This window comes from Aythya marila (assembly GCF_965140915.1).
Source record: "Aythya marila genome assembly, chromosome: 1".
NCBI classification, from domain to species: domain Eukaryota; kingdom Metazoa; phylum Chordata; class Aves; order Anseriformes; family Anatidae; genus Aythya; species Aythya marila.
The window spans coordinates 147,029,460-147,048,223 of NC_139042.1; the positions used below are offsets into that span (position 1 = coordinate 147,029,460).

At 46.3% G+C, this 18,764-nt stretch overlaps 1 protein-coding gene across 2 annotated transcripts in view; it reads left to right on the forward strand.

Moving 5' to 3' along the window:
• Window positions 1-18,764, forward strand: part of DENND2A (DENN domain containing 2A) — a 51,944-nt gene that overhangs the window by 19,325 nt on the left and 13,855 nt on the right. For both annotated transcript variants that reach the window (XM_082754893.1, XM_082754894.1), the window contains exons 3-13: window positions 732-1,937; window positions 2,829-2,956; window positions 6,265-6,386; window positions 9,311-9,508; window positions 10,969-11,062; window positions 12,341-12,391; window positions 15,363-15,550; window positions 16,249-16,358; window positions 16,576-16,645; window positions 17,200-17,277; window positions 17,767-17,907. In XM_082754893.1, the coding sequence (XP_082611019.1) occupies window positions 732-1,937; window positions 2,829-2,956; window positions 6,265-6,386; window positions 9,311-9,508; window positions 10,969-11,062; window positions 12,341-12,391; window positions 15,363-15,550; window positions 16,249-16,358; window positions 16,576-16,645; window positions 17,200-17,277; window positions 17,767-17,907 (2,386 nt within the window). The remainder of the gene's footprint in view (window positions 1-731; window positions 1,938-2,828; window positions 2,957-6,264; window positions 6,387-9,310; window positions 9,509-10,968; window positions 11,063-12,340; window positions 12,392-15,362; window positions 15,551-16,248; window positions 16,359-16,575; window positions 16,646-17,199; window positions 17,278-17,766; window positions 17,908-18,764) is intronic.

Consider the following 18,764-nt stretch of genomic DNA (forward strand, 5'->3'; position numbering starts at 1 on the left):
CCCCAGATTAAAGATAATAGGGATTTTTGATGCAGTTTGGACTCAGACAATGACAATGTTTAATCCCTTGCAGTGAAAACATTGAGTCTAGTCCCCAGGTGCTACGTCACGTGCTCTGGGCCAAGGGAGTGTGCCTGGATGTGTGGGAGTCCGAGCCCACATGCAGCCTGGGATGGTGAGGACATAGAAACGTAGTAATAAAAGAGCGGGGTTTGTGCATTAATGTGCATGTGGGAACATTTGGGTGAGTCCAGACAGATCCTCTGAGCAGGCTCTAAAGGAAGGCCAGCTGCATCACATGCTTTCTCCTCTTAGCAGCTACAGTTTTGCTGTTGGTTGCAAAGGGTCAGTTTTGTGTGTGTTTGTAATGGATCTGCTTAACGCCCCAACGATGTACAGAACTGCCGCACATCTAAGCACACATACAAAAATGCTGTCGAACCTGTCATTAGCATCAGCACATCTGATGTACAGAAATCATTACCTGCCACCTACTTCTGCCACAGACAAAGATTTCGTTTCACACTGTTAGTCATAACAAGAGGAGAACGTTGTGTTCCACTTACAAAGACCATTCCCGTAGCGTTCTCCCCCATAAGCCTGTCTCTCAAGCTCTTGGTTTGAGCATCCTCTGCTGTTACCAGCTTTATGAGGTAGAGCTTGTTGAGCTGATGGGCTGAGGCAAGGGTGAGCAATGGCAGTGAATGTTTCTTTTTCTCTTTGGTGTGTAGGATCAAGCTTGCGGATAAAAACAATACGGCAGCTGTGAAGAAATTAGAAAGACTTCTGTGTGGATTTTCAAGTGAGAGATGTTCTGAAGGTGCCTCTGTCAGCCTGAGTTTAACGCCTGAAGCTGAACCAGTTTCTTGTGTGGTGAAGAACCCACTCGGAGCCTTGGAGAACTTGATGCTGGATCCCAAACTAGACTGCTTTCAGCAGAACATGCTTAGTCCCAAAATGATCATCAGCGACCCATCTGTGGATCTGAACGTTAAAGAAAACAGTAAAATCATCAGGAGGCAGATAGGAGGTACTCAGAATATACGGTCACCTGGAAAAATTGGCTTGAGGAATAAGTCCTTTAGCATTAAGGACAAAATTTCAGAGTGGGAAGGGAAAAAGGAAACACAGTCTGCTCCTCGCCGAGAGGAGGAGCAAGGAGCTAAAGAGGAGCACAAAATACCCTGTGTAGTTGAGAAGACGAGTGGAGAAGCACTGGTGACTCGGAAAGTGGAAGCCAAGAGGCTTACGAGCTGGGAACTGGAGTGCAAAGGGGCAGGCAAAGAGAATGAGCGGAAAGCAGGAACTCCAAAAGGGCAGGGAGCAGAGCGAAAGGGGGAAACAGAGAAGGATGGGGAAGTGGAATCCGGCATTGGAAAATGCAGGGAAGTGAAAGGTGGGAAGTGGGAGGTGCAGAAGGAGAACGTTTCAGTGCTTAGTCAGGTCAAGAAGCTAGAGCAGGCTTTGAAAGATGGCTCAGCAGAGCTGCAGCCGCAGTTGCCTGGTACTTACTACTCCCCACAGTGCCTGCAGGAGAAGGCAGCACAAGGACACGCTGCTCCAGAGGGTCATGAGAGCATATGTGGGGCTGAGCTCAACAAAAGACTTCTTGGCTTGGACTCTGAAATCAATGAGCCAATTTTTGGGACTCTGGAAGAGGTAAGAACTCCTCACACGAAATCCAAGGACTGCAACGTGGAAAATGTCTACACAGAGCCAGGGGTGCCGGAGAAGAAACCCTTTATCAACCCGCTGCCAAAGCCCCGTCGGACTTTCAAACACGAGGGGGAAGAGGACTGGGTGCCAGCAGCTAGGAATAAAAGGAACTTGCCCCCTCTGCCATCTATTCCTCCTCCTCCTCTCCCCTCCTCTCCGCCCCCGTCAGCCGTCAGCAGGAGGCTCTGGAGCGGGAAGCACAAGAACAACGCTGACCACAGGTACTGGGGCTGCGTATCGCGCAGGTGCTGCTCTTGGTGGTAGAGTTCCTCCTTCCCACATCTCACTGGGAGAGCTGGACCTTCCTGGGTCACACACAATCCCCAGTCCCCCATTTGTTCGTTCGCTTTGTTGTTAGCAGAAAATGTAATTACGAAATGGATATCGCTGATCTGGAGCCGAGTCTAGAACGAGAATCTTTGGGCTCTACCGCAGCATTTTGGCTGTTCATAGCATACCTGGTCTCCTAACTGAATCTGATGTGTATATATGTTCCTGGGGTGCCTTCTTGTGTTTTGTTTTTTTTTCCTCCACTCCCATGATTGTAGCACATTTTTGAGGTGGTAGGCATAGAATACACAACTGTGCAAACAGTTGCCTAAAAATTCCTGGTTTGGTTGCAGGAGGGAAACAGAAACTCACCAGGTTTGTCGGTGGAGGACACTTAGTAGAGTTTTAACTCTTTTTGCCATCCAGAACGTGGCTTTCACTCTCCTGTACTGCTCAGAGGGTTGATTTTGGGGCCCCCTTACTCCTGCCAAGGGTAGGGTCTGTGTTGTAAATGGAGCCTGTCGTGGCCTCAGGTTCCACGCAGTCTTGCAGGATGCGCCACCTCACACACATCTTCACAGCGTGCTATTGCCATGACAACCCCAATAATCTCTGGCATCCCTGAAATGTCTTCAGTTGTGTGGCTGGTAGACATAACAGATCTCAGTGTTTCATTCTCTGCATGGAATGGGACTGTGCACTGTTCCCTCCTCAGTAACCCACTTTGGCAGGTACCTTGTGTGTCGGAGAAATGAACTATGAAGCGCTGCAATGTGTTTGTAAAAGCTGTTTGGCTGTATCACTCTCCTCATGCGTTCCTTTCCTCCCCATCAATGGTGCAGGAAGTCCTATGAGTTTGAAGACTTGCTGCAGTCCTCATCTGAGAACGGCAGGGTGGACTGGTACGCGCAGACCAAGCTGGCCCTCACACGCACTTTATCTGAGGAGAACGTCTACGAAGACATACTGGGTAGGAGCTCCGGGCGAGGGAGGGGTTTGACTGCAAGCACTGAATAACTCAGAAGACTCGTGGTCAACAGAGATGCTGAGTGAAGGATGTTTATTATCCAAATGTAAGCCAGGGCATGGTTTACACAGATTATTGGCAAGTAATAAAAAAAATAATGGACAAAACATTTCAAAATTTATCAGCTTTAAAGATGAACCTGAAGCGTGTGGGAACGAGCTTTTATTTTTTGCTGGCATCTGTCCTCTGTCCTCCTTTTGTCCTGTGGACTAACTCGCACAGCTCTGGTACCTCCATTGTTGTGAGCTTGTCACCACTGAGATAAAGGGAACGTACTGAAACCAGCCTTGAAATGAATTCCATGGTTCAGAAATAAGCTCTCAGTATGGCACCAGGTGCTAATCAATTAAATAAAAAAACCCTGAGGTCCCACAATCCTTGAAAAGGAGTTGTATTTCATTCTATAACTTTGATGGCAGATCAGAGCCATTTTTAAGACTATTTCCTGCAACATTCTCAATTTCTATGGTGTTTTTTTTAATGCTGTAAGTTAGATGGGCTTTTGTGGAACATAGAATAGAAGCATCCCTCTTGAACAAGCCTCAATAAGTTTTAGTAGCTGTAGGCTGGCATTGAGTAAGGCTGAGTTTAGTAGAATAGGAAAAGAGAGGCTGCAGCAGCTCTTAATACAGCTGCTACCTACAAAGGTGGCCTGCATTTTTCAGTGTGGGAGGCAGCTGCGCTTTCCTAGGAGCAGTGAGGGCATTATTGATTTTATATGAATAAAATCTCATCATATTTGATTAGAAAGAAACCAAATCTTTTTTTTTTTTCCTTCTCTGAAAAGAATGGTATTCTTTTGGGGCTGGTTGCAGAAAAGGTGATGCCAACCTGTCCTTTTTGAAGCTGTCAAATTCTCACGTGGAGCTGAGGACTCGTGTCTGCCTTTTCCTTCTCGGGGTGGTGAAAGAGATGGGAAATGCCTGAACAGCTGGTGGGGTTTTTGTGTTTGTGTGTTTTGGGGCGTGGTGGGAGGTCTCAGAAATCACTGTGGAAATGTCACTTTGTCAACTGGAATAACAGAGATAGTGTTACAGGTTAGCTTTATGAGCAAATCCATCCATCCTTCCAAACACAAGCACACCCGTGTGTCCCACGCTTGCACAGAACTCAACGACCAGCCTGAAATTTCTCTCCCCTCCAGCTTTTGTTGCAAAGATTAGAAGCAAACAAAGTAGTGGCTAATCGTCAGCTAATGGAGCGTGCTTGTTTGTTTGTTTTTCTTGCTGCATGTTCAGGCTTTGCCTGGAGTCAGTGATCTTTAATTGGTTCCTGCAGTCCTGGTGGTGTTTCCATGGGAGCTTGGGAAAAGGGGTAGACAGGGGATAACTCCAAAAAAGCCACAGTTTTATTTTTCACAAGACCGCAGGCAATTATAGTCCACACAATAAAAAGAAACAACATGTGAAAACCACAGCAGTGGAGGATAACGGGGACCTCAGTGCTGACCCACAGATGGTCGTGTGTCCATCAGGGCACGCAAGCACACACGTACACCCCACACACATGATTTGGGAAGGGTTCAACTGCTGGTGGGAGAACTGCTGCCTTTCCCAGCGAGTCACACAGATTCCCTTCATCTACCACCATCATTTTACCTGTTTGCCATTGCTTACCTGGAATACTGGAAATTGTAATGGGCAGATAGATGTTTTTTGTGTGTCAAAAAGAGGGAAAACGTGTTTTTTTCTTTCTTTTCAACTATTTGGACGTGCTGCTGAGCAGTTTGAGTACGGCGTGTGCAACAGAACCTAACCTCATTCCTCTTTCTTCAGTCTACCCGGTATATGACAGCTGAAATTTGATTCTGAAATATATCATTGGCGTTAGAAGGTGGAGCCCCTTTCAGGGACTGGAGCATGGTTCCTGACAAAATGTTTGTGCAGACTTGCTTTGCCAGAGTGACACGGGCTCACCTTGTCCTTCCTTGTGAATTCAGGTCCACCACTGCAGTGTTAAGTATCTCTAAGCAATGAATATAAGTCAGTGCTTTAAAAGAATTGCAATTCTGTCTTTGAGGACTTGGTCTGCGCTCCCGTCCCCAGCAGGGCGGTCAGGTCGGAGCACGATGGATCCTAGAGCCATCTGCACTCCTTGCTCCTCGAGGCCTGCAGCATCACTGGCCTCCAGTCCTAGCTCTCAGCCAGGCATTGCATGAAAACAGGAGCAAGGCAGTTTTTCTGAGTCCCAGCTGTCCATTGGGATGGCACGAAAGGATGGCAATAAAGAGAGAAGTCTCGTAACAAATTGCATGCCCGTGAAGGTGCTTGGGCTGAGATTTTGTCACTGCTTTTTGAGATGCTTGGTTGAAGTTACTGCAACCTGCTTTTACAGAGTTGTGTGCTTTTCTCTGAAGACACTTAAGTTAGCATTTTCCAGCACTGCTGAAGAATGGGATGTAAGAAGTTCATTAGACATAATTTTGTCTGTTTAAAACTCAGCCTAGTCATGGACCTCATCTCCAGAGTCAGTGGGATAAAAGGGACACCTCTGGGTCCTTCAAGCCTTATGTTTTTGAGAGGATCTCATGTAAAAATGGGCAGAATCTTTTTTCAGAGATGTTCCTTTTTTTCCTTCCCTCACACTTTCTCTTCAGGGAGGGAGCACCCTGATTTTGCATGGCCTAGGTTAAGTAAAGTGAATCCTTCCCTCTTTCTGAAGTGGGACACGTGGGAACCGAGGCATCCATGAGTGGTAGGTGTGTTTGAAAGCCTCTGCTGCCTGACAGAGATCCGTGCTCAGAGAATGGGTTAAATCTCTGCAGAGTCAGCCCAAGAGCAGTGTTGACTCCGCTTAAACGATGACCAGACGTTGCCCTGAACGTGGGGTTAAATAGAGGATAGAGGACACTTATGCTAGCCTTTAGCTCACAGTTTCATTCGGAAATAATTCTAAGCAGAAGACTGCAAAGAAGGAAATGCAATTATGGACCACTGTGCATGAGAACCTCACAGCTCCTCTGAAGACAAGGAAATGAGCTGGAGGACTTGCAGTGTCTTTTCCATCTGTAGTTTCTGTGATATGTTTCTATGGCTGCATACATCAGTGTCAAGGTTTGGACGCTGTCCAGTGAGCAGCTGGACTTCAAGGGCTATGGAGAGGATGAAGCAATTGCAGGAATGCTTGAGAACAGGTCTTTATGTCTGATGTGGGAGGTGGGAGAAGGCCAGCAGATCCCCAAACAGATTTTTATGGCAAACCTCAAGGATTTTCTGCACTTACAGTCTCTTGTTTGTGGCTTTTTGCTGCAGATCCACCATCGAAGGAAAACCCTTACGAAGACATTGAGACCAACAGCCGCTGCTTGGGGAAGAAATGCGTCCTGACCTTCCCAGCATCCCCCACCTCTTCAGTGCCTGGGACTCCCACTAAGGTACTTCGATTCAAGTGACCACCTCTCCTGCTCCAGAGGGCTTTGGGTCCTCTGTGGAGCTGTAGAGTTTTGCCACCGACTTTGATATTGTTAGGATTTTTTTTTCCTTTCTGTCTTTACCACTGGTCAGAGTGTGGTGTGATAGAAGAGAATGTATTGCCCTGTAGCAAGGTAAAAACAATATTCCCTTGTACAAATGGTTTCTTGGCTTGCATTTTTCTTCACACGAGGGCTGCATTCCCCTGGTACTTTGCAGCTGCCGTGCAGCAAGGAGCAACTGGATTGAAAGGGGCTAAATTATTTGATGTTACACTGGGGTTTTATGCAGCTGCAATACAAGACTGGAGTGATAAACGAATGGGAAGAGATCCTCTTCTCAATCCATTTTTTATGCAGATGTATCCTCAGCAAAACTGAACCACGGCCCTGTCTTCTGAGCAATTTCTGCAACAAATGTATAGCAAGAAAAGAGCAGCTCTGGGATTTTATCATGTTCATGTACGTGAGGAGTAAAGTGGTGACAGCTTGAGACTTCAGCCCCTTACCTCTGGAAACCTGCCTTCAGGATCTTAATAAAATCTGAGTGATGGTTAGCTTAGTACTTCTACTCTCTCCAGAACAGATGAGTTGAAAGGTAACGGATACAAAATAGGAATCCAGAAATGGGTGTGTTCGTGACATGAGGTGGTTTGGATTTAGGAATTAGCTCTGAATGCATAGAAAAATGCATCATTCCCAGTGCATTTCTTGTGAACGGCCTAGAGCACTGGCAGAGGGGCTCCACTGGCAGAGCTGAGAGTGAAAACCAGCTGCTGTGTCTTTGCCCCATACCTGTACTGGGACAAAAGCAGGGTGCTAAATTTCTTCCAGATACTGAACAAAGAGGGCAGGAAAGCTCCTCCTCCCCTTCTTCAAAGAGGGCATTTAAGTGCTTGGGTAATCGAGCCCTGCAGTTGTCTTGGCTCAGTGTCTGTGGGCTGTAGGCAGTCTGTCTGTGCTGATGCCAAGATGCCTCTGCAGACCACTCCCTTAGGATGCCTCTTTTGCTAACTAATGTAATGCCACTCCCCTGTGTAGGGAGCCTGTCCAAAAAGGATGTCCCCACCAGCAGGACAGCTTACAGAGTTGTTCCATTTTCCTCCTTGGCAGTGAAACCAAAAGAAGAGGTAAAGCACATCTTGCTCCGAGCTCACTGAGGCCAGCCCTGCTCTCAGTTTCCCGAGCTGTTTCGGCTGGTTCCCTTTCTCTATTTTAGATAGTCCAAGCCTGGAACCGCAGGGGCAATGTTAGAGCACAAATCATCTTGGCAGAGCAGGTAGTAGGGATCTAAACATGGTTTTCCTGACCGAAGGGCTTTCCCATGCTCTCCAAGCTGCAGCTATTATTAGAGTTGTTAGCCAACATTTCCAGAGGTTTGACATGCATTTCTTGATGTGTTGCTCTTTTCCAACCAGCTTAATCAGCAACTGAGGTTTTTCCAAATAATTCAGCGCTTCAAAGAGAAAATTGCCCTGCAGTTCTGAATCCATTCTTGTTACTAGTGAGCTCTAGAGCAGTGTAAGCCTGTATGGGAGTGTTGGGATGAAGCTGATTTTGCTCAGACAGCTTTTCAATCACTTGTGCACCCTGATGTCCCTCCCATACAGTGTTACACAGAAACATCTTTCACCCTAGATACTGTTCCCAGCAGGACAGTTAGTGAAGAGTTGAAGGGGAGCAATTACGGTACGTTATGGTGCTTTGACATCCCAGAGCTGTGATCTGTATCGGTCAGAGAAGTGCTGCAGCTCTCTCCGCAGCTGACTGGTGTGCAACAGCAGTGTGAATCAGGCTGGAGAGCCTGCCCAGGCTGGATGGACTTCCAGCAGTGGCTTATATCGTTAGTGCAGAATGAGATTCTTCAATGTGAAGACCCTTCTAAGATTCGTGTGACTTCTCTGTGGGTGGGAAGCATTTTTGTGAGCTGAGTGTCTTTTGCCAAGCCATCCAGCAGCACCTGAGCTGGCCTGAGTGGATGCAGCAGTCTGGTTAATGCCTCTTCTGGGTATGTCTGATGCAGGCAGACCATTGTGCTACCTCAGCTACTGCGCTGGTGTGACTTGTTCACAATTAGCTTGGAGACCTCCCACCTACAGTTCCTAGTGCCACATAGAGATGGCTTTGAGAGGGCATGGTCAGTGCCCAGAAAAGGGGCAGCTTAACCTTATCGTAACTGCTGGGAAATTCTGTTGGAGAAGACAAAAAAAAGTTCTTACTGAGCACCTTTGTGGTGAGAAGTGGTTTGCCCTCCTTTATCTAGAGCTGAGCTTTCTGATTCTCTGCTGCTGTCTTTGGTCAGAGATTTTAAGACCTTTACTTTGGTACTTACATGTTTCCTGTTGTGCTCCCTCTCAACTTACTTAAATGGAAACCAGTCTCCGTAACTGCCTGCCGTGACAATTTTCTTGTACCCTCCTCTGAAATATTTAATTCTTCCCCTGTCAGAGACAGAATACCGACCGTGCTTTTCATCGGGTCTCACTGCTTCTCTGTTCCTCCTGGCCATCTGCTCCTTATCCCAAATGCTTGTGGCTGGCTGGTTGGTTAGTCTTGTCCTGTTTACAGTCCCAGCCTCTGGATTGCACAAGTCCTGGGAGTCTTTTCACACTGGAGTGAGGCTTCTTGACCAAACCCTGGGTTTGTGTTATGTTTCGAAATGCGTGTGGGGTTGTTAAATTGCTGGTCAAAACAGTTCTGGCCTAGCCGGGCAGCTGGACGTGTTCCTTGTGTGTGCAGGAATATGGGAGCACTCTCAGAAGTCAGCCAGTTTTGGCAGCTGAGTGGTGTGGATTCCCCACTGGCTCTACTGCCATGACAGTGTTAGCAGTGAAGCAAAGGTACATTGGAGGTGCTGTCTTTACTCACTCCTTCTCCTCCATTTCCAGTTGCTTTCCAAGCCCATTTTTTTCCGACAAAACTCAGAGCGGCGGAGTTTCAAACTGCCAGACATACGGAAACTGAGCCGCGATGGAACTGGGTCGCCATCCAAAATCAGCCCTCCCTCAACCCCCAGCAGTCCAGACGACACCTTCTTCTCCTTGGGAGACCCTCAGAACGGAAAGAGGAGAAGGAAGATTCCCAAGGTAAATCTTGGCTTTTCTCTCTTTTGCTTAGCTTCTTCCAGGCAGCAATGGAAGTACGTTTCCAGTATGAGAGAATATTTTCTGCAGTTTCAACATGGCATCCCTGCAGTGTAGCCCTTGTTCTGGCAGTTGACCTGACTTATGTTTAACTCCCTTTCTGCCTGAGGGGAAGGTGCACAAACCTCTCTGCAAGTTTTTCCATCTAAGATACCATGATTGTCAGGAGAGATTAAAAAAGAGGAGAAAAAAAACACAACTTAGTTCCTCCTTTGCTTGAAAGGTGGGACGGTCAGAATTGTGTCATTTTGGTGCACCCTCCTGGCAACCTGTTTTTCTTTGTTAGGTCTCATGCATGCATGGGCTGTTTTTAATCCAACGTAAGGTGTGATCGTGAGTGAATAATGAAAAAACTGACATTTGAGTGACAAGAAGTGTTCCCATTAGTGAAGGGCATTTTCTAGAGCGACATCTCCTACTTTGTGTTTTGATATAGTATGACTCTGTTTTAATCCTATTTTCTTTCAGATCTAGCAGGAAGTGTATTCAGTCCAAATGAGGTTTGGCAGCAGGCTATCGATTGAACATTTCAAAAACACAGTTATAAAAACAAAGTTGCTTGTCCCAGTCTTTGCAGGACAAGCAGAGACTACCAGGGCCCGTCTGTGGTGTTTTTTTCTGAACCCGCAGTTTTCATTTGGGGAAAGGGGATGTGTTTGTTTATCCTCTTCATTTCTTGGTTGCAGATCTATGTTCATATTTGTATATATGGTTTTTGAGTGCCCTGTCTGTATACCTCGGCTCTCCAGGAATGAGCCAAAGACTACAAATGTTTAGGGTTTTCTTTCCCATTATTCCTACACCTCTGTGCGTGTGCTTGAGCTCTGTCAGTGTTTTCACACAAACATTTGTGTCAGCTGAAGGGAAGGTTATGAGTACATGTTTACTGGGCAGTGCCCCTGAGCAGTCTTGCAGGGCAAGCTCAGAGCAGAAATTCACTGCATCAGTGGCAAAGTTGACCTGAGATTTCGACTGGGGAGCTGGATGGAAGCTACACTTCCATATCAGAGCATCTCACCTCTTGATGCTAAGGTTGCTCTCATCCTCCAGCCAGTTTTCTGCTTTCAAACCTGCAGAACAAGGCAGGTTCCCAAGGGTTACCCTCCGGTGCTCCCTGGAGAGTTGACCATGGCAAGGAGAGGCCCAGGTGGGTGCCAGCAAGCTCATACAGCCACAGGGTGTGGAGGCACATCGAGGCCTGGCCTTGGGCTCCTGCCACGCCAGCACGACTGTGCTGCATCTGTACCAGAGCCAGCACGGCCACCGGTAACACAAGTATCTAGACCATCAGGTGTTCCAGTATAGCCAGGATTGGGAAACGGAGCTCTTTTCATGAAATTCTAACCTTCTTTCTTGCCTGGCAAGGAAAATAACCTTTTTTTGTTTGTGTGTTTGCGGAGCAGCTTGTGTTGAAAATCAATGCCATTTATGAGGCACGGAGGGGAAAGAAACGTGTCAAGAGACTATCGCAGTCTACAGAGAGCAATTCAGGGAAAGGTAAAGGAACTTTGAATCATCGTACATCTAAGACTTTTGGAGGACTTAGACTTTAGGCTGACTCGGTCGTTCATGTGATGTTTTTCAGTGCTTCTTCCAGTCCAGTGTGAGACTGAGTTGGGCTTTCCACCTCTTCTTTTGGAAAGATAAAGGTTGTTCCACTGCCCAAGGGCCTTTCATGACAAGGCACTTTTTTTTTTTTTTTTCTCGCTTCATTTTCATTTCATGGCTTTCCATGATAACCTCATAGGTCGCACCAAAAATGCCTCCACTTTTTGATGTTTATTTCTGGAACTGGCTAGACACTTTTGAGAAGAATGTTCTGTCCAAAGAATCTGATTTGTTGAGATCAAAATATTCTGTGGGAATGTGTTACTTTAATGAACTGTCCAGTAGAAGATAGGAGAGTTTTGAAACAGCCCTGTTTTCTTCAACGTCCCAATAAATAAATAGCCTCAGTTGGGAATCAGGGTTTCTAGACTATTGACTATAGGACCATCTCCATCATCTCAAAATTAAGACTTTCAGCTTCTCACTGCCAATCAACAGCTTACCAAAAGTGTTTAGGTACTTCAAAGCAATTGTTTATAAACATCTAATCTATGCAAAGCTTTAAATGACATCTTTCCAACGCAGTATTTTTTTCTAAAACACCCCAGTTCCCAGTGAAAGGTGACCTCCAGGTCTGTTTGTTTCCCACAACTACTTGTTACTGCTTGTCCTGTTTTATACATAAAACAGGTGTTTATACATAAAACAGGGGGGTGGGTGTGTTTATATGAACCCTCTCCATATTTTATACTCTTCTCTGAAGCATCTGAGGCATCGACAAAAACAGGTTATGGGATGATATAGGGCCTGAGTCTGATTCATTCCAGCAGTTGTAGGGATTTTTGTTTTTGTTTTTGCCCCTTGTCCTGTTTTTTGTTTGTTTTTACCCCTTGACTGCTACATGTGAATCAGTATTTTGCTTTTCTGTTGTGCTTATACAGATGTGGATGAAATACTGCTCTGTCATTTTATTCTTTATGCAACTCTTAGGGCTGTGCAAAGTAGATTTTGATGCATTTTTTTGTGTTCCCTGAATGAGTGGGAAAATACTGAGGTTGGTAAGTTAAATCTCTGTGGGTGTATGCATCCTTGAAACAGATGAGGCCCTTGAGATCTGTATTGTCTTCCCCCGAAATTGTTAGGCCTGGCTTTCTCATGTCAGCGACAAGAAATGCACTCTTACAAAAAGGCTTTACTTACTTCATCTTCCCCTTTCTTATTTTCTAGTTACAGATGAAAACAGTGAATCAGACAGTGATACTGAAGAGAAACTGAAAGGTAAGGCAAATGCGTGAAGAGAGCAAATAGCTCCTGATAAACTCTTCTTTGAGTTCCTGGGTCAAGTTCTCTCCATTGTGTTCTGCCTTCAGAGAAAGAGCTTGTTTCCACTCAAAACACAGTGAGAAGACAAAGATCTGGAAACTGCAGAAGAAAATCCAGGAGCAGAGGACTTTAGGAATCCAAAACAAACATCAGCTCCAATTCCCATCAAAGCTCTTTGCACTAGCTTTCATAGGAGCTTTCCACGGCTTGTATGGTGTGGAAATAAAAGGAGGTTTTTCTGAGTGCACAGTCATAAATGTGTGCACAGGCTGACAGAGGCAGTATTGCAGTGGGACAGGATGTTCACAGTAGGACAGGGTGTTCACTAACCCCACTACTCATTTATTAAGAGAGACAACCCACCAGCCAGAATGCCTAGCTAGGGAAATGGGATTGCAGTATATGATTTATTGCTAATTAAACTCTTCTGCGTTGGCTGAGTTGAGATAAAGTGCTGCATTCTTTGGTTTGCTCCAGTAGAGCCGATAGAGGGTATGCTGGTCTCCATAATTCTCTTCTCAAAACTTCTCATATTGGTAATTACCCTTGTGACATGCTGGTGGCATTACAGTCTCTTGAGAATTTATATGGTGAATTAAAAATCCTGATAACGTTGGAATACAAAATTGAAATTCCTTCACAGTCCAAAGTTTCCTCATGCACGTGCACACCTGATCAGGGTAGCAGGTCAGTTCTCAAGCTGAAAAGAGTTAAAAGCAGCAGTTTTCACTCTGTATCAGCCACAGCACGTTGTGCGTAGGAAGGCTCACCCCTACCCTCTTCAAGTTTTTTAGAACAGAAACCTCAGTCTGAGTTCCCTTTCATGTTTGATTGTACTTCCCGCATAAGAACTACTGGAAAATCTGGAAATCTTTGGTCTGTACTACTGTAAGAGCAAGATCAAGCTGAAAATTGCTGCCCCTGCCTGCCTTCTGACAGGCTCTCAGGCTATCCTAAAGATAGAGAGAAAGGGTTTGTGCCCTGATTGCATAGGAATTGCATTCACAATTGCTTTGAAACATGATGTTATGAAATATAGTTGCACGTTTGGTTATAGCTGAGAAAGACAGTGTAGATGGTGTAGATGTGGCCAAGAAGACTCAAACTCTTGTCTGTTCCCACTTGCCGAGGTGAATCATGTGCAGCACCATCACCTTGTTTCTGTGTAGGATGTCTAACTGCAGCTGGGAACTTAGAGTGGAGGAGATGATTCAGATGGTCAGAGATCACTTCAGATCAAACAGCACTGGACTCTGGACCATATCCAGATCCATACCTGGATCTGAGCGTGCAAAAGGCCTGCATGTCTAGATAAGTGTGAATGGGGGCTCTGGCACTTGCTGCTTGCTCTTGCTAAACCTGTATTTTGCTTTCTGCCTTGCTGGACTGTGGACTTTGCTATTTTTGAATAGAAAAAGGAGATGATTTATCAAGTAACTTTTATTTGGGACTTTTCATTTCTGTATGTTGTACTTAACAGAGCAAACACAGCCAGTTACCACTGCTGAGCAAGTCACTGTACCTCAGCTGAGACACACTAAATCATCAGGCACCAGTCATCAGACTGCGTGTGAGAGCCAGAAGTACTGGCCCTTAGGACGGAAAAATGTTTAAAGACAAACTCTGCCATGATGACAGCAGTACAATCCTGGTGTCAAACAGTGCAGAGCTCAAGTGAGATTTTCAGAAGCACTCAGCATTAGTGTGACACAGCTCCTTTTGAAGTGCCTGGTAAAACAGGCCACTTCTGAAAGCTTTTGAAGAATTGCAGCCTTAAAGCAAATGGTGTAATAGCTGATGAGAGAAAGGAGTCTAAGCCATTTTTTCCAGGGCTTTCACTGTCCTGGAATTGTGTCACTCTGATTTAAGAAGCACCTTTAGGTTGCTTCAAGTTATATTGTCTGGAATAGTCCATGACTACTCGACCAGACAAAAGGTCAAGAAGTTTGTACCATCCCCCAGAAAGCTCTGTCTCCAAGCAGATGTGTAGCTGGAGTTTCTGCAGTATCCCTGTGGTTGTTGTTTCTGTCAAAAATGTTGCATTACCACCCGCATTAGCGAAAAGCACTTTGTGAGAATGAGCTGTAGCCTCTGCTTGTAGTTAATTCTTTCTTTCTTTTGTAGTAGGGCTAAGGGAGACTCATGGAGATTTAATTTGAGATGCAACTGTAAAACAAAGCAGGGGGAAGGTCTTAGGGAATCTCATCTGGGCTCTTCCCAGCAGGCAGCTTTTCATTACTTTCCATGCTGGAATGTTTATTGTCCCACAGCTCAGATGTGTTGCAGTTACGGCTTGCTTGGCAGTTTTTCTTGTTTTCCCATTGTCTTGGGAGAACTTGTAGAAACACAGTCCTGAGAGATTCGCTTTAGGCAGAGGAAGGTCTGTCATGAGCCAGCCTTTTTCATTTGCACCTCTTCTCTTGTTTTTTGCTGTTGGCCTGCAGCCCAGCACGTGTTCCCAAAGCGGGGGGTCCCCGGCATTACTCAGCCAGGGGAGCCCCAGCCTGACCCACGTGCTGGTCTTGTAAAACTGTGGAGATCTCTACCCCCAGCCTCCTCTGAACAAAGGTGATCGATCACCTAAATGTGCTGGCTTCAAAAGATGCATAAATGAGTGCTAGGATGAATGCCCAGATATTATCTCTTCTGCTGTGTCCCGCATGGATCTCAGTTTGGCTTGTCCTCAGCTGCAAAAGCCATCTATGAAATACTTGTGCTGCCAGAGCTCTTCAGGGTGGTGATATCAACAAGATTATGTCCCATCTCTGTCAATATTTATAGTGCAGCTTACAAATGGGGCCTGCCTCTTGCTCAGCCACTGACAGAACAAACACAGTGAGGTTATCTGTAAGTCTCTGCAAAGCCCTGTTGGTGCTCTTTACAAAGAGCTAGACGAAGTGACAAACTCTAATCTTTTTCTTTGTAGCTCACAGCCAGCGCCTGGTCCACGTGAAATCTCGCCTGAAGCAGACCCCGCGGTACCAAACCTTGGAACGAGACCTGATCGAGTATCAGGAGAGGCAGCTGTTCGAGTACTTTGTTGTGGTGTCGTTGCACAAGAAGCAGGCCGGAGCCACCTACGTCCCTGAGGTTACCCAGCAGTTCCCACTGAAGGTGTGGTGCCTGTCGGGAAGCTCTGGCTGCTGTGTCTCAGAGTGCGTGGTGCATTGCCCTGCTGGAGAAGCCACAGCTTCCCTGTATCAGAAACCCCACTGCTGTGGCATTGTTCAGGGAGACTGAAGACAGAGGGGCTGCAGCAACCCCCTGAGCATTGTTATGACATTCCTCACTGTTGAAAGAGCAGCTGATTCAGATCTTGTGCTGCTCTTGGCTATGACTTTTATGTAGCTATTCCTTTCTCCACCATTTATTTTTTCTTTAAGGAAAACTGACGCTTGGGAGAAGATGTGTTCTTAAAGGGAAGGCACAGCTTTCACCAACAGTTTAGCTGAAACACAGGGAATGAGAGAAACAGAGAGCCAGTGTGACAGCACATTTGTAAATGCAATGTAACCAGAGTTCCCTCAGACTTCAGTACTCTTGTCCCTTGCTGGAAGGTGTGTCCCAGCCTGGAGGCACAACTGAGCACAGGGGCAGGTGTTGCAGACACAGGGCTTGGTGGAATTGAGGGTACAGAGTTACTTTAAGATATCTAAAGATTAGGTGAGCCAGAATCACAGAAATTTTAATATCTTCCAGGCAGAAGCTTAGCCTCTGTCATCACCTCTTCATTTGTCACAGGAAAAATATTTGAAGTCATTCCATCCCCACATGACTAATTGGAAACATTCCTTCTCTCTGTTCTCCCTTAGCTTGAACGCTCGTTCAAATTCATGCGTGAGGCAGAAGATCAGTTGAAAGCTATTCCCCAGTTTTGCTTTCCTGATGCAAAGGACTGGGCCCCCATCCATCAGTTTGCCAGGTAAGTACTGTACTTTGCATTGTGGCTCGTGAGAGATGGATTTATGTATCGAGCTAATTAAATATGAGGGCTCTTATGGTAGAAGGTTGGGCAGAGCCCTGAGAGGGCTGTATTGGAAATGCAAAAAGTTTGTGAGCTTAATGGGTTCATCTGTATGTCAGAGTTTGTATGTGGGTGATGTTCTGCTTTCTTTTCATTCTGGTTTTTCTTTCTGCAGTGAGACGTTCTCATTTGTCCTGACGGGGGAAGATGGAAGCAGGCGTTTTGGATACTGTAGGAGGCTGCTGGTAATTATCCCTTCTTCTTCTAGCAGAAGAGGTGCAACCTTCTGGGGGGTTCCTGTCACTGCTATCTATTGTGGAAAGTAAAAAGCTGCTGCTCTTCTCGTTAAGTGTGGAAAGGGTGGTAGCAGAACAGCCTTGTTCTCTTCTGCTCTGCCCAGTGAGTGCTAAGGTCCCTCTCTGAATGCCATCCGCCAGTCCAGACATGGTTCTTTTGCCTTTTCTGTACACCAGTGCTTAACGTTATGATCACAGACTGTTGGTCCACCATTAAGCTGGATTTAGGGTTCCTCTCCCTTCGTTTTACATAGCTAATAAACAGTTGGCTAAACCACTGCTGGTCCTGTAGGCTCAGAGTTGTCTCTGTAGAGCAGTTTACCCCGTCTTGGTCATTTGACTTAGGAAGGTTTGGATCATATCATGGATGTACCCACTTTCTGCCCTGTTTTAGTGAGCTGTAGAACTCAGAGACCAGTCACTCTATCCCTGCAGAAGTTACAACTCTGATATTTTCTTGGTGTTTTGTGTGTGTGTGTGTATATTTGTGTTTGTCTCGAAAGCCCAGTGGGAAAGGGAAGCGCCTCCCAGAAGTTTACTGCATCGTGAGTCGCCTCGGATGCTTCAATCTCTTCTCTAAGGTGAGGGGGGAGAGAGAAGGAATTTGTGCAGTAGGCCAAAAGGGACCCAAAAATAAAGTCGACGGAAGAATGGGAATCGGGGAAGGTGATGGCAGAAGAAAGGGTCTGAAATGGTGTTGGCAAGGCAACTGCATGCTAATTCCAGAACCTAGCAAAAATACAGTTAAAAGGAAAAAATAGATTGGCAGCTGTTGCCTTGTTCCTTCAGCAGAACTACCAGCACACAGGCGCTCAGAGATTAAAAGGTGGAGTCTTGATTCTGAGGAACAGGCAGCTTGCAAATTGTAAGCCTTCTGTTGACCCCATGGGAGCCGGGTTTCTCTTGCTGAAGAAAATGCAAGCCTTTCAGTTTCAGGGTACTTTCTTCCTTGTGATTCAAGGCTCCACATCAGCGTTGTGCTAAGGAGCGAATGCCAGTACACTTTATTGCTGGTGTTGCCTCCCTCCTCCTGCTTCACACGTTTTTGTGCTTTCATGGTTTTCTTTCAGATCCTGGATGAGGTTGAGAAGAGACGGGGCATTTCCCCAGCCTTGGTGCAGCCTCTCATGAGGAGTGTCATGGAGGCGCCTTTCCCAGCCTTGGGCCGGACAATTACAGTCAAGAACTTCTTGCCGGGCTCAGGAACAGAGGTAAAAACCCTAGCCTGGAGGGAGGGAGGGAGAGTTAGGGCAGCAGCTGGTGCAGTGCTGGCAACTGGAAGCTGGGACTGTGCCATAGCACTGGAGGTGTCCAAGAAGGACGGCAGTTTCGAGGGAGGTGTCCAAGAAGTCTGGCAGTTTTGAGGGAGGGAGCTAAGGAGTAAGATAGGGGAGCAGAGGGGATGGCATGGAGAGTTCTCCAGTGACCTCAGAATCAAAAAGGAAGTCACGGTAAAAGTAAAGGTGGAGACACAATCGCCACGTGGCAGGATGAAGCAGGACGTTGGTGCTGAGGCCAGGTGCCACAGACTGGCAGGCTCCATGCTACCCAGCACGTGACCTTGGATCTGCTCAAGGACCTCCCCTCTTAATTCCCTGAACTCAGGATTAATAGCATGTGCTCTGGCATCTGTAATGCAGCATCACCGTTTGTGTGGGACAAAAGAGGGATTTCTGGTTAAAAAATACCTGAAATGACACAAGGGCAAAGCTACAGCCTTTCAAAACCGCATTTTCACAGCACGGAGATGAGGGCATGTTTTTCATCTCCCCCAGCATGATGTGAGGACAGAGGGAGCTTTTAAGAGAGCAGAGCTTTGGGGGATCGCATTGAAGGGCTGTTGGCAGAAGCAGGGAGCCAAATTGAATGTGGTCTCAGCCATGCTTCCTGTTGGGCATGACATGCGCTGAATGAGAGCAAGGGGAAAGAGACAGAGTTAATGGCAGTTTTGTCTAATGGGGAGCATGCCAAGTACAGACAGTCAGCAGGCAAAAACAACTGGCCTTATTTTATCTAGCAACACCACTATATATTTTGCTGAAGTCAAATGTAAAGAAAAGTAACCCAC